We start from the raw sequence: 16,270 nt of genomic DNA on the forward strand, positions 1-16,270 counted from the left end.
CAGCTGCTTTTTCAGTGACCACATTGTGTATGCATACCCAATGGCAGCTGGAGTAAGACGAGTGTGTAACTGAGGTGTGGTTGAAGTTGTTGTTGTTGTCAGAGAGCCGTCTGTTCCACTCTTCTCCCAATCAAAAGGGTCACTTTCAATAACCCCAAACATTTTCATGCTGTTGTCAAACACAGACATGAGAAGCTAAAAATGAAGGAAAAAGTTAATAAGCTTCATTTTCATCTAAGAGACCAAGCAATTAAGAAACATCTTCCTATAACACATTAGCATGTTTCTTCTTTAAGATTTTGACTGACAATTTAAAAAAAAAAATAAATTAAAAAAAAGGACACTGATGTTTATATTAACCATTTCTCATGTTCTGGGGTTTCAAGGTCAAGATATGTAAAATTCTGTTTTATTATTAAAAAAGCCCACACCACTATATCTAAGTTTTTGACAGTAAAGAGAGGCAAATATACACCAGAGGCTTCCATAAAAAGAAAGATACACACAGACAGGTAACACCATTAGAAATCAAGGAAATTAATGAGGAGTACATCAGGAAGGATGCTAACTTGCTAATTCATACACTTCTATTATTTAGAACCATGTATCATTTGCTTTATCTAATGATGATCTTCATCCCACAGAAATACTACACTGGAAGCTTTTCATCCTCATTTTACACCATGAAAAAGCATCTGGAAGAATTTGTGTTGATGACAGAGAAAGAAATTACGCAAATACGAACTTAAATGCTTAATGATGACAGGAGGAGGAGGCAATGTGTGCATAAATACCTGCATAAACCTATCTGACATTGTGAAAATAAAACATGGATTCGCCACCTATGTAACAAAATGTTTAGACTGTAAACTCTTCAGAGCAGGGAGGGACTATTTACAAGTGCATGTAGCAACAGGACAAGGGGTAATGGCTTTAAAGTGGAAGAGGTAGATTTGGGTTGGACATTAGGAAGAAATTCTTCACTATGAGGCTGCTGTGACACAGCCCAGGGAATTTGTGGCTGTCCCATCCCTGGAAGTGTTCAAGGCTTTGGATGGGGCTTTGAGCAACCTGGTCTAGTTGGAGGTGTCCCTGCCCATGCAAGGGGGTTGGAACTAGATGATCTTTAAGGTCACTTCCAACACAAAACATTATATGATTCTGTGATTCTACATTCTTGTTCAGTGCTTAACCATAATTATGAACAAAGAATGATACATATCAAATGAACAGTATTGCTGCAAATTTTTTTTCTTGGAAATGTGCAGAACATACTAATACATTTAGAGAAATTCAGTTACTAACAGGAAAATAGTTATTCCTTGAGATTTTCAGTTCTTATTTACAATCTTACATACATTGATTTCTCTGCTCATCTTACCAAGTAAAACACGGGAATCAAAGATTCTTATCAAATTCTTATTCCAGAATTAGTCAGACTGATTTATTTATTCAATTGAATCAATTCAGCTTGCACACCAGCAGAAACCCATTCCTTCTGGTTTTGCTGAGTTAGTGAGTCAAACAAATGCACAGAGGCAGATAGGTGATGCAAGTGGAAAGCAGACAGGAATGTGTGTTTCTGGGAGCCCGAGGGAAGGCACATATTTGCCATGGTGTGATGTTAGATCAGTTCAACTTCTCCCACAGTTTGTAAGACTGAAAAAACTCTCAGTGTCTCACTCCCTGCTTTTCCTGAGTGTTTCTCTGCTGCTTTCCACACATTGGTACAGAACAAAGTCCTATCTTTCATTTTATTTATTGTTAAAGCATGGGTCAACACTGAGTAAGTCATATTCTACAGCATATCACCTTGGACCTATCACTTTATCACTAAGCTCAGGCTGTCTGTTTCAGCAGGCAATACTCTCTTAAACAAAGAAAAAATACTAGTTTTCTGATTATCTCTGCAGGCAATTCTCCAGCATTAAAAACCTACCATGACTGGATGTTGTGCTCCAGCTGTACACATTATAGGTGCTGAGCTGTAGATTTTGGAAAACTGCCAGAATGACTATCACTGAGAAAACACTCTGATCAGTTTAACTTAAGGAGCACCCACTGGAGGCTATGATAGTAGGATAATACCTGATTCTAAGAGAACACTGCCTGCAAAGCAACTGTCAATTGTCCTTAGAAGCTTAACTGGCCACTATATTCCTCCCAAATGGGAAAACAATGACAACTTTGAACTGCAAAATCTGTGACACTAAATGGTAATTAAAACTACTTTGTGTTGGTACAATCCATAATCCCCACAAGACTACACAATGAAATCAAAGAAAGACCAACGATGAAATAGCATAAAAGTCTGCTATTTAAAAATCAGGAAGACAAAACAGAAAAAATGTTTACCTGGTAATCAGGTTTTGTAAAGTAATCTAAGTTAGAAATGTGATCCAAAAAGATGTTGAATTCTTGAGGAAGATGTTTCAACATAAGTCTGTGCTCATACCTTTCTTTAATGGAGCCCACTTGCTCCTAGGAGTAAATAACACAACAGACATTAACACGCCTTCATTCTCTACTACAGCATATTCACTTTGTATCTTACAGCCATCTAATACACTGCTGGCCAGAAAGATGGTAAGTACATTATACTGAATAGTACTGAGGAAGGCCACTCTATAGCAGATAGCAAGATAAGAGATTTCTGTCATTGCCCTCAGTACATGTGCAAAATAATGTACAAATGTCAAATTCAATACAAAAAGCTATTTAATTTTCTGCTGTGTTTGCACACTGCCTGGTATCAAGGACTGTCATTAGTCCAACCCTTCTAAAAAGGATGTTTTAAAGATTCCTGTTGCACCATCTGAAGTTCAGTCACTTTATATTTGATCACCACAGCATATTGCATAAGACTAGTAAATCCTGTTTAGTGCAAGATGAGTAAATCAAAACCAAAAGGAGATGCTACCTATATACCACATTGTCATCTACCAATGCATAAACCACACCAGATAGTAAACTTGTTTCAATCTAATTTCAAAAGCTGAAAGAAGTAATAGTAGACTAAGTAGACATAGCTTCCTCATATACCTCACCTATGAGGCATCACTGCATATTGACTGATTCACATTTGTTCATCAGCAAATTAGAAATCTCATTGCACAAATAGTCCAAATAAATAAGAAATTCTAAATGTTTTGTAAGTGAAATCAAAAAGTATTCAAGTGAAAACAGGAAAATTGAGTAAGTGGCATATACATTCTTACTTTTGCCTTTTAAAACATTTGCAAACACAATCCACTACGTGCCTAGATAAGTTCATAAAACTTGATTGCTTTTTATACCAAGAAACTAGCAATGAGAACTAACACTAGAAAACACTGGAAAATTCAATGCTAAAATTAATTAACTGTTTATTCTTAGAAGAATCTTGATCATAGCATTCGCTTGCAATCCAGAAGCAAATCTCCCTTGTGCTCTTATTTTCACTTTTAGGTTTACCTTATCTTTTATTTTTCTCCAAGGCAGTTGCCCAACCACAAATTCTACCAACATGTAGAACAGGGACCAGAGGTCATCATGCCGACCCATTTCCTGTGAAAAAGAAACATTATTCAAATGCACCCATGAGACTCTTCACTGCTCTGGAAACTTAAATCGTTATATATAAAAATTATTATAATCAATGCTGCAACCCAAGTTCATATAATGAAATCCAGCAAGTATTTAGAGTAGAAACATACAAGCAAATTTCCACAGAAGATAAACAAAACAGAAGATGAAGTGTGTTAAAATAACACTGCAAGTCGCTATACTGGAAGAGCTGTTTATTAAGATTTCCTTAGTATATGACATCTTTTATGAAACTCAGTAACTTCAGCTTTTAATTTATTAACTTACAATACAACTGGACACCAAAGGTTGCTATTGAAACCCCTGTTATTTCTACAACAAGATTACTTTTATTCAACTGATGCCTTCCCCAAAATTCATAAATATTAATTTCTACATTATAAATATACACACAAGAATAAAAAAAAGGAAATCAATAGCAACAGCATGATTGAATGCTTTCAGCTACATGACATGGATATGATACAGAGTGAGATACTCACCCTGTTTCTGTGAGCATTGATAGATGCATATCGTACTGTTCCTCGAAAACCAGCGACAGCTCGTGGCTGTCAAAGAACAGAAAAAGATTCTCAGATTCTCATTGTTAGAAATAAACCCTCTGACTAGAAAGTCAGTATGGAACCACAACAAATATCATTTGAGACTTGTTTTACTTAAATTTGCTGTGTTTCTACAAGATAAAGTGGAAAACCAAATAGGCATCACAAAATGGCATATGTCATAGCTTTCTAAACTATCTCTATGTCATTTTGGTCTCCACAGGCTTTAATTTCTGTTACCTCATCCCTCAATCAAGCTATATGGCAGAGCTATTCCTCTTTCCCCTTCAATAATGAAATAATTTCTTGGTTTTAACTATTAGAAGTTTGGGTTTTATCATTCTGAGAGTATCTAAACCACAATGATTTCTTCCACTTCGCTCAAATACACCAGTATTACGTGGTATGCATAAACAACCAGACATTTATTGAAACGTGCTAGCAACACTTTCCCAAACTATTTTCTAAACTAGCAAACCAATACATTTTTTTATAAATTCCAAAAGCAGAGAAAGCCACAGGTAGGTCTCAAAGCTGTGGCTGAGTAACAAATAGCAAGGGCTGCACTACAGGCACAAATTAAAAATCTTTCTTTTCTAGTTTCTGAATACTGGCATTTCCTCCCTGACATTCTCGATAGTGTATGATCATAAGCCAGTTGGTGTTTTATAACCATAGAATATACTTTCCCATCCTTCTTTCCTAAAAAAAAATAAAGTTACAAAAATAATTATATATTTGATGAGTCATCCTTAGTACAGATTTACAAATAAAATTTAAAAGACCCAAAAAACAATCAAGCCGTGGTGCTTAAGACAGATATCCAACTCATCCTACCCCTTAACTATCGTCCTATAGAGAGATAACTGCCACAAGTGCTAAATTTGCTTTCATTAACACAGTCTTATCTTCCCAATCAATTTTTCTTTTTGTTTCCTGTAACAGTGAATGCAAGAAACACACATTATCTTCCTCACCTCTGACTTTTACTTATTGTATTGATGACTTATCTGCCTGCCTCAGTCTCAAAACTGTTTTTAAGATTTTGAACAATTTTGCACAATACATCAAAAAGTCTGGTTTGAGATACACACAAAGATAACCACAATACCAAATTACTACCCTATTAAGATAAAACATTTCAGTCTCTCCCCACCTAAACATTGATAGGTATAATTTCTTCATATCCACCAAGAAACACTACACCAAGAGTTATCATTTAAGTACCTCAGGAGCTGCCATTACTGTCAATAACCCTATCAATGAAATCCAGCAGGATGATGCAGCAATATCTTTGAAAAGGATTCAACAGCCCATATAATCAATGTCTGCTAGAGTGGAACAATTAGAGCTGAACCAGTTTTAGTTATGGTGGAGAATATTTTCTACAATGTTGTTAACATTAACAGATTCTCAGATTATATTCCATAAATCTTAGGTTTTGCACATTATCATAAAGTTTAAATGGTGTTTTGAACACATTTTGCGTTCAGGCAGGACAGACAATTGAATTGCTATCTTAAATCTTATAAGCAGAAAATAGTCCACACTGAACATGACCCTGAAATGAAGCATAACACTGTAGTTGCATAAATTTCACAGTACCATGCAATTATAATAAAACTAGCTCAAAATACTTTGGAACTGCTAAATTTCAGGAGAAACTAAATTTTTTTTAAAAAGGAATTAAAGCTCCTTAACAGTTCTGAAGACTGGCAAACCATCCAAGTAAGAATAATATTGCATCACTGTGAAGACAATGAAAATAGAAAAATCTTGAAAAATATTCAGTTTAATGAATAACACTTCTTCAGAAGGGCACTGAGAGTTTAACTTCAGTAAATCCCAAGAGCATAAAGTTTCAGAAGATGAAACCAAATACTTGCTGTCTCCAGCCTCTGCATGTTAAAGAGGAAGGACTTAATTCAGTTTTACTAAGTTAAATATTTCCATTCTTCTGAGAATAGTGAAAGAAAATTATGGACACTAGAACAAAATGAGGCTTTAATTCCTAGGGTAACAACTTCAATTTCTACTTGGTAACTAGCACAAAAACATTCCAGTTGCTTGACAAGGAAATAATAATAATAATAATAAAATAATAAAATAATAATAAAATAATAATAATAATAATAATAATAATAATAATAATAATAATAATAATAATAATGTAAGAAATTACATATTAAATCTAAATGATCCCACCCAGTTTGCAAAAACTAACAATCTGTCCTATTCCTGTTCTGTCCTGGGGAGAAAAGGCCATATCAGGAAATTTATTGTGTAACTCAATTTCTTTTGAATGCCAAAGTGACTGCCATCCTCAGACATTTCTGTGAAATTACTTGCTCTAATATGACTTAAATTATCTAAGAAACACCTGACTGGGTAAGAAAAAAAAAAGTGCATGGATATAATTGATTAAATTAATTCCAAATTCTTTATCCCAACAAGGATATTTAAACCCTTTTGTCTTAAGAGTGCAGTTTGAATAAATTTGACTTAAGAGCATATGTAACTCTTACATTTTAAGAGTTATTTTTCTGTGACTAATTTTTCTATACATCAAGGTAGACATCAGTTTCCTTTGGAGGCTGCCCTGCAGAATACTACATGCAGAAAATTAGGAGTTGCTAGAACAGTGAACTATTTCCTCTAAGAATACAGGTTTGCAGATTCCTGGGAGACACCATACTACAAACTTGCTAATGACTGTTGCTTCTTTAGAGGGGCTGTGGAAGATGCAAATCACACTCCTTAGCTCAGTTTAGTTCTAGAGAAAAGAGAAATGCCTTGGGTAATGTTGGAAAGGTTTGCAGAGCAAAAAGTTAACTTTTTTACTGCAGCCACATAAACTAGATAATAAACATGAAATATTAATTTTAAAACATGAAATTTAAATTTAAAAAAAAATTAGATAATATCTGACGTGCACCATGGTTCTTCCTATCAGTCAGGCAAGAACTGAAAATTCTTATGTGTCTTAAGGTTTTGGATTGAGAAACCATCTCAAGCAGTGAACCTCACCTTCCTGGTGCTGCCTCTAAAGCCGAGTTCTGAAGTGCACAAGCAGGGTGGTTAGAGAAGCAGCCACCTACATTACCCATATTTTCCTATGTTAAAGGAAGAATCTTCCTTATCTTCTCCCTTTGAAAAGTCAGTTTCCTAGTTCTTTTACCCAACAGGAATATATTTCCAGGATTGGGACTATACACATACACAGTTACAATTCTTTGGTACTGTTTTTCATACCAAAAGGTTTCAATAACTCACACTACCATCTCTCCTTTTTTTTTTGTGGTCATAGGTTTTGCAATCTAATTTAATGCCTACCATATGTTAGTACCAGTGAAAAGCAAATAAAAAATTCAGGGATTGACTTGGTAAGGATGCAATTGCCATTACACTGTATTATACATCTCAATTAGTTTTTACCATGCATACAGCTCTTCAAACCCAGACTTTTACTACTATGTAAAAAATACATTAGACACTGATAACAGAGTGCTTGCACTTCAAACTCTGTTGACCCATCTCGTACCAGTTGTCAGTATGATACATTATTTGGACTCAGATCTACCTAAGCAGAAGTGATTTCACAAAATTGAGTGCAGCTGTCTGATCCTATGCTTCCTAGGTTTCAGCAGAAGCTGGGTAACAAGCCAAGTTAACATCTGACAGTACAATTAAATTTGGCTATTGTGAGTTCATGAAAATTTAACTCGAACCACCCATGCCACAAAGAGCATCACCAGCTCTAAGATAACAATGTTTAATACATCAATCATCTCCTGAGCTACTCAGTGTTCAGTCTGGAGTATTTGCTTAGACAACTTGATGCAGTAGCTGAAAATGGCAATTGTTCCAAAGCTGATTCATGAGTAGACAAAAAGTCTGGCAGGCTGGAGGTGGTAAAAACCTACTGTCACAAACCTGAACTTACTGCAATGAAAAATCACACAGGATAAATCTGCCCATGTGTATGTTTGCTTTGCCTTGTGCAATCTTTCCTCTTCTTCTACCAGAAGCTGAAGCAGAAATTACTGTAAGAGGAAGACTACCTATGTAAGCCAGCTAATGTGCTGGCAGAGAATTTTCCCATACAGCAGAATATTGCTTTATCTATCTCCATAAGTAAAACTGTTACAATTGTTCTGCTTTATGGGAAGTCCTGTGCTCTCAGCAGACTGGAGAATTGACACTTTAATTTTTTGTTGTTTTGTACATATAATATTTAGTATTTATAATACCATACATTAAAGAGTTGCATCAATCCAATAGTAGACATGTCAATAGTAGATTTATTTTCAACTAAGGATCAGAAGCAAAAGGTCTCAAGCAAGCTGATGTACAAAAAATACCATGCTTTTCCTTCTTTACTTTAGATGGCAAGTAAACACACACCTGGTCTTAAAACTGCAACTATGTCCTGGTCAGAAAGGTAGGGTGCAGCATGAAGCTGAAAATACCAAGAGATGTGGAGGGCATAAGGGCAGCAGCACACAAAATCACAGAAAAGCAGTAAGTTTCACCATTCATAGAATAACTTTATTTTTTTTCAAAGATAATATAAAATCTCAGTAGAACAACTGTTTCTCTCCTTTTTTAAGAACCACTACAGCCCATTATCCTGAGCATCTATCAATTCTATAGAAAATAAATAAACTGCTGTATTAGAATATAGAACAGCTATAGAGCACACCAGAATTTCTGAATTACATTGTTTAATGATTGTTTGGATATGACACCAGCATTCTGAACAGTACAGGAAGGGTGAAAAAAAAAAACCCAATATACTCCAACAATTACAAAATATTGTATCATAAAAATTAAAACTCTTTCATATTTCAACTATTTTTACCTTGTTCCTTCAGATAGGATCTTAACAGATTTAAAATTGTTAAAAAATTTTTACCCAAATCCCCCAAACACCAAATAACAAGGAAAATTCCTCCCAAAAAAATCCCCACACATTATTTTCTTAAGGTTTTAATTCCATTTAATTATTGCAAAAACATTCCATAGAGATGATACAAAATAATATCAACCCACGTGAAATCTGTACATCCATTCTATTTATGACACTTTCTAAGGCAATTCATAAAAAGTCTATGGGACCTGATGGGGTCCATCTACGGGTCCTGAGGGAGCTGGTAGATGCAGTTGCTAACCCTCTGTCCATCATATTGGAGAGGTCATGGCAGTCTGGTGAGGTTCCCATTGTCTGGAAAAAAGGTAATATAGCTCCTATTTTTAAAAAGGGATAAAAGGAAGACCTGGACAACTACAGGCCGGTCAGTCTCACCTCTGTGCCTGGCAAGATCACGGCACAGATCCTCCTAGAAAATCTGCTAAGGCACAGGGAAAATAAGGAGGTGATTGGTGACAGTCAACTGTTACTAAGGGCAAATCATGCTTGACCAATTTGGTGGCCGTCTACAACAAGGCTACAGAGAGGTGTTTAAAGCCAGGTTGGAAGAGGCTTTGTGCAACCTGATCTAGTGTGAGGTGTCCCTGCTCATAGTAGGGAGGTTAGAACCTGATGATCTTTAAGATCCCTTCCAACCTTAACCATTCTGAGCCTATGATTCTATAATGCTCTTTTTTCATCTTTTACATTAATACACTAGCTACGTTCTTCACCTTGTACTATGACACACAAGACACCAGCTGTCTATAACACTGATTTCCTTCATTTCTTCTTTGTCAGTAATACAATCAAACTTGCAAGGGTCATGTCCAGTGGACGCTGAAAATGCTACATATATACATTATAAGATTGTACCTTAAGTAATCTCCCTGAAGGAGATTATGGCAGACAAAGAAACAGTGTTATGCTGGTAGGTGTATCACAGCTATACATGACTTCAAAAGCTTTTGAAACTTAACAATTCAATAGTTATTTTAATCTCTTTATACAAATACAAATGTCTGCTCAAACATCTCCAAACTAACCCCCTTGTCCTCCTTATAAAGTTATCACTAATTCTGAAATGGAACCTCAAATAACTAATATCATCACTCAACCCACACAAATTCCTGCTTAAAAAAACAACAAAGGATTCTTGGCTTAGTCTGTCCATCAAATAACCATTTCCAAGTAGGACATCTTGACATAAAAATCTAAATCATCTTCAGTATCTCCTGGGATTTAAGGGGGAAAAAAAAGTAAAAGAAATATAAAAATTAATTAAGCTCCAGTCTTTGTTGACTTAGGGAAAGAATTAATAAGTACATACAGGTTATTTAAGAATGAGGCTGTATGTCCACACCTTGCATTGAATTGCTCTGATATTATACAGTAATTTCTTTGCTGCAGAACTGGAATTTATAAAGAAAAAGCTGTAATAATTAATCATAGACTCTGCAACAGAACTCCATTTACTGAAACAAATCCGTTTTCTTTAAAGTAATTTATTTTTTTAAAAGCTATCAACTATCAAATGCTTGGCTCAGAATTTAGAAGGAAATCTTGCAAACCATATCTATTTCCAAAAATATATGCAATGTAGCCTAATTTATGCAGATTTAATGAAGAAACGCTAAAAACGTTTAGACATTTTCATTGTTCTACAGTAGCAAAATGCACAAAATTTAATTTTGTTGACATGGAAAGGCAGAAGTGGGGTATAAAAGGAAGCAATAGTTAGGTTTCCAAAATATTACCCCAGTCCTCACTTCCAACACTATTTCTGAATCATGATTTACTGATAAAAATGTTTACTTTAGAAACAAAGAATATACAGTAAATAGTTTCCAAATCTGTTTTCAGAGGCTTACTGCATTATTTGGCAGCTGAATATCCTATACATCTCTATTTCTCCACACTCTTTTCATATAATCCACTGCCATTTAGTACTGTACTCATAAAACATGTCTTAGTTGTCTTTGGATTTTGCTTTGATCTGTATCACTCAAAGCAAAGAATGTATCCAGGAAATCCTGAAGATACACTGTATCTTACTGCTCTTTAAGTAAAACCAGAACCTGATAAATTTCACAATTTTCTGGAGTGGGTCAAAGTACTGCCAATCATTTAAACTTAACAGGTGATCTCAATTTAATCCAAATTTTAATCCATATGCAATGTTCAGTAGCTATCCTTGAACAACTTCCAGTATATAAACTCTTATTAATAACAAATGCATGCAGACAAGGTATTATTCAGGTGTAGTTACCCACCCAAATTCTAAATCACCAGTGGCACTGGGGCAAATATAGAAAACTGCACCAGTTTTAGTCAGTACTATCTGTGGACCACTGCTCAGACTTGTTTCTTATAGCAATATCAGTGTTTGCAGATGGGGCTGTAACAGCATTTACTGGAAAAGGAGATGGAGCAATATACATGAGCAATCCACCTTTAAGCAGTCTGTAGGTCCAAACAGCCTTCAGAAAAGCCAGAAGATTTTCTCTTACAACAGTTTAGCTTCACAATCACTCCTCTAGTTTTTAAAATTATCCCACTTTTTTGCTTATCGTAAAAAGCACTTACTGGATACACCTTCCACTCTTTCAGTACCATAAAAACTATGTTCTCTTCCAAACACAGAAACAAACAACTTGCAATTCATCTGCCAAGATTACAGGAGGCAAAGTAGAATAAGATGGAAGTATTCTCTAGTCCTCCTCAGCAATCCGGACAATCCAGAACAATAAAAAAAGAAACACAAGAAACACCATGCAATTCAAATGCATAAGCATTCCCAAATCTTCATCAAGTAAAAAAAACCAACAACAAACCAAATAAGAACACACAAGAAATTTATAACTTCTATCCCTATATTTAACTAAAGTACAATAGACTTCAAAAGCTTTCAAAATGTATTTAATACTCTGCTTGGATATTTATCAAGACAATTCTTCGCAGCACTCTGTACAGAGGCTTGTTTCCTCATTTATTGTGTTTTGTTTTGGGTTTTTCTTGAGTTTGTTCAGATTTTCTTAAGAATTCAGGTGAAACCTGAAGATAAATACTCATTTGCTTGAAAATTCTCAGAAGCTGAGGGAATGGAATAAAGGCAAGCAGCATTTACCCGATTTTTTACATAAACACTTGAATAGAATAACACGTTCATTGTTTAATGTGAATAGGTTTGTAACTGCTTCCTAGATAATACAAAGATCTATACATTCCCATTCACAATTGCTTTTACAGCAGGAGTGAGGAGAGAATTTTGTTACTGACAGATCACCACTAAAGAACATGAGTAACACATAATTTTGGTAGATACCGTCTCATTTGGATTTGAATACTTTTGTTGATGTTTGGAGTAAGAGTTTGGTGACTCCTTTAAGGAAAAGCTTATCAGAAAAATCAGTGCAACATTTCCTAGTTTTTCTAAAATCAGGACTTGTCAGCTTGACAAGGTTTAAGATTTCAAATTTCCAAGTAAAAAAAAAATCTAGTAAGTTAGATCCAAGGTACTGTAAACCTCCTCAATATATGATAAAAGAATGTACTTTTGTTTTCTTTTCTGATTTGAAATAAATACAGGAAAGTTTAGAAACATGAAATTAGGGTCATGCTAAACAAACCTATGAGGGTGAGAACTCTGTCAAAGCTCTTCATTTTGTTTAAATAAAAACTGAAGCATGACCTAAAATCCAGTCACTGAGAAAGGCAGGAGGAAAGAGGGAGGGAGAAGGGGAAGAAGCAATCCTAGGTTAGATAACTCCTAACACTAGGTAGGAAGAAGCAGCCCACATTCCAAAGTAAGCACCAAATTGGGCTTTAGATGCTTTAGATAAAAAGGTTATGTCTAAACACCATCTTCTTCTGGATAGTTTTTAATGGTGTTTTTCCCTAGCTCTGTCAGCTCAGCATGCATATGTATTATGCTACCTTCTTTGTAAAACAAATACAATTCGGTTACTTGTAACCTGAATTCCACAAAAATAAAAGACCACAAAACTCAGACCTCTGATAATACATGATGGTTAAGCCATGGATTTTTAAAAAATTATTACCTCAAATTCATTTGTAAAGGTTAATCTGTTTAAGAGCAAAGATTAGTGGCTTCTCTTTGCTTTTGTTTTGCTTTCTTTATATTCAATTTAATAGTGCCTCTAAGAACAGTTTTGGTTAACATTTACTTCAAAACAGGCCTGATGACAAGTGCCCATGAGCCAGCTGTAATACTGATGACGTTAAGGATACAAATGTCCTTCAGAGTTTGTCCCCCAAGGTTTTCTATTTCTGTACCACAGCTGACACCTTCACTTTCCATTATCACCATGTAAATAGCGACATGTAAACTGAAGGCTGCATGAAGTTAGGTTTACATTCCAAAAGAATAGTCTATTCTTTGTCTCAGGAAAAGACAGATGCTAGTACTAATTACTTCAGCTATCACTAGGACAACGTGAAACAAAATGGTTGGTAAAATTAACCTTTTGATAACACTCTCAAAAAGTAAAAAGAACAGTAGACTCATAAATACACTAAATTTTCATCCTGCTAAATATATTTGCCTAATGATTAGAGAGAGTATCCCCACAATTAAATTCTAATTACCCTGCTTGGCAGTAATCAATTCTTATCTAAACAATTAATTCAATTATTGGCTTATTCTCTCCAACAATTTATTCCCCTGCCCCTGTTTCCTCCCTTCTTTTAACAGCCTACATAATCCCCAGCAGTTTTTGTTCTCCTTCCCATAAGGATTTTTGTCTTTTCCCATCACCAGACATGGTTCCTCCCACTAATGATTGTTTCCTTATCAACTTTCATTCTAGAACTTAATTCTATATCTGCCCCAAATACCTGCATCCTAGTACTGGCCCCAACATGTAAAATTTAGTTTCTGATGCCCATACACATACCACTGCCCGAGTTTCCATATTCTTTATCCTATTCCCAGTTACACACATATTGTCGCTCAAGGTTTCCCAAAATTATGAGATCAGACTATGTGCCAAGCAAAAATAACAGTAGCACAGGTGCAGAGAACTTCTTTCATGTGCCATTTGTTTACATGTTTTTCACAGGTTAGAACAGACTATTTTACAGACTGATATTCTTCTGTTTAGATACAACATTCAGATGTTCAGAACAATTTCATTCTAATAAAATAGTAGTAGATCTTCAATGAACATGTATCTATGCACAGAAAAAAAAAAAAGATCAAAACTACTCACTGTAAATAGTGAGTCATACGGTAAAGAGTGAATACATTTCAGAATACTTTATCTGCAAGAGTTGTAACTCTTCCTTTTACTCCAAGTGAATATACAATATACAGGCTAGGTAAGAGGCAGAAAAGGCACCTTTCATCTGTACTCTAAGGCACATAATGCTAGTACTGCCTACATCTAGAACATGACATTTGCATTCAAGCTTTCATCTGAAAAGTTTTAATTTCTTTTCATGATACATTAAAGTCAGACTTCAAGTTCTTTAGCTAATAAAATAAGTTAAGCAAATTGAACACAAAATATAAAATCGCATTACATAAGCTCTCACTTTCAATCAAATGTGAATTATTCTACACACTTTCAAGCAATGCTACGATACACATCATTACTTCCTTTCTTGTATCCTTCATGATCCTACAAATTGCAACAAATGTTTGTTTCTCACTGAAAAGTTCTAACAAGTACTAACACTAATGTGTCAGATCACACAACTTAATGAACTGCAGCCCTTCACTACTCTCTTCAACACATTAATTTATTTTACAAATATTGTATTCCTCTCTCTTTGGAGTTAGCTCCTCACAAACAACAGTCATTCAGACAACTGCAAGAAAGGACAACTTTTAAAAATAAAACTATTTCAAAATTAGCTGTTTAAAAAATACTTCATTTTACACTAATTCTCCTGGGAGAAAACTATCTGTAGCATGAAAAAGTTTGCAAAGCATATTTTTTGCTTTATATTTTTATGCTAATCTATTTTTATTTCAGTTTTGAAGATTTATCAACTGAAGCAGACCACTGTAGTAAAATGATACTATAGGAAAACTACAACTATTTGATTTTAAGGCTATTATCTGAAAAAACTGGGGAACTGTCTCTGCTGACTGCATAATCAAAGAGAATTAAAAAAAAAACAAAACAGCTCTGGGTCTTTCTGATGAACAATAAAGCTATTTCCTTTTGCCAGTCTGTTGAAACACTGGGGCAGACTAATAAAACTTGAGAACATATATTTTCATTATATAAAATCACCTCTCAAATTACTCCTGATAATTTCCTGAAATGAACTCCTACTCCTCTTTGTAAAGAGGGGTGATTTTTTCTCATTAGGAAAATGCTGAATTCAAAGTTACAGTCCAGATAATTATTATGGAATACCAGAAAAGATTAGTCCTTCTCTAACAGTTGCTGTACTACAGTTATTATAAATTCTACTACTTTTTACCAACTTTACAACACATACCCCCTATATAGTTGATGTGTAAAAACAAGACTTAGAAACTCTTTATTCACTTTGTAGGGAAGAGATTGAAGACATCTACAACTAAAATATTTGGGAAATACCCTAGAGATGTATTGTTTTATTGTGTTCTGAAAAAAAGTTCTGATATTTTTGGAGGAAGAAATAATATAGTCCTGCAGAAAGAATTAGAGGAAAAAGGCTATTTCATCTGCAATATGAGAAAAGAAGGTTAAGTAAAGAGAAAAAAAAGGTGATGAGAGAAGTACAAGGCAAACCAGGAAGAATAAGGAAGGAAAATGATAGTAGTTTTTAAAAAAAACCCCACATACCTCTATGTTTGTAGCAATTTATTCCCAATTTAAAAACTGGAGGAACATCTCTGCTCTTTAACTCCATGCCATCCTTTATACTAAAAGCTTGGGTCAGACAGAATGGATGACCCAAACAACACATCATTGGCTTGGTTCACAAGTTGATAAATGAGGAAAACCAAACTGATAATTACGAAAACAGACGCTTCACGTGAAACATCTGTGTCCTTCAGATGCAAAAATTAGTGCATCCTGTACCAGTAGCTTGTATGAAAAATACTGCTCACTGACTTAAAAAGCTTAAGCTTTGTACAGTTCTGCACTTTTATTAAAAAACATGGTTTGATGGATACAAAAATGTGGGAAAATAAAGAAGACATTAATACCTTCAGAATCAATTTTTTAGATTCTGTCATATTATTGGTGGATAAAATACTATATATGTCCTT

At 34.7% G+C, this 16,270-nt stretch overlaps 1 protein-coding gene across 2 annotated transcripts in view; it reads right to left on the bottom strand.

Annotated features, from left to right (window-relative positions):
• Positions 1-16,270, bottom strand: part of TTBK2 (tau tubulin kinase 2) — a 98,714-nt gene that overhangs the window by 33,208 nt on the left and 49,236 nt on the right. For both annotated transcript variants that reach the window (XM_051621364.1, XM_051621365.1), the window contains exons 7-10: positions 4,068-4,133; positions 3,454-3,546; positions 2,356-2,481; positions 38-195 (exon numbers count right to left, since the gene is read on the bottom strand). In XM_051621364.1, the coding sequence (XP_051477324.1) occupies positions 38-195; positions 2,356-2,481; positions 3,454-3,546; positions 4,068-4,133 (443 nt within the window). The remainder of the gene's footprint in view (positions 1-37; positions 196-2,355; positions 2,482-3,453; positions 3,547-4,067; positions 4,134-16,270) is intronic.

Source organism: Apus apus, chromosome 5 (assembly GCF_020740795.1).
Source record: "Apus apus isolate bApuApu2 chromosome 5, bApuApu2.pri.cur, whole genome shotgun sequence".
NCBI classification, from domain to species: domain Eukaryota; kingdom Metazoa; phylum Chordata; class Aves; order Apodiformes; family Apodidae; genus Apus; species Apus apus.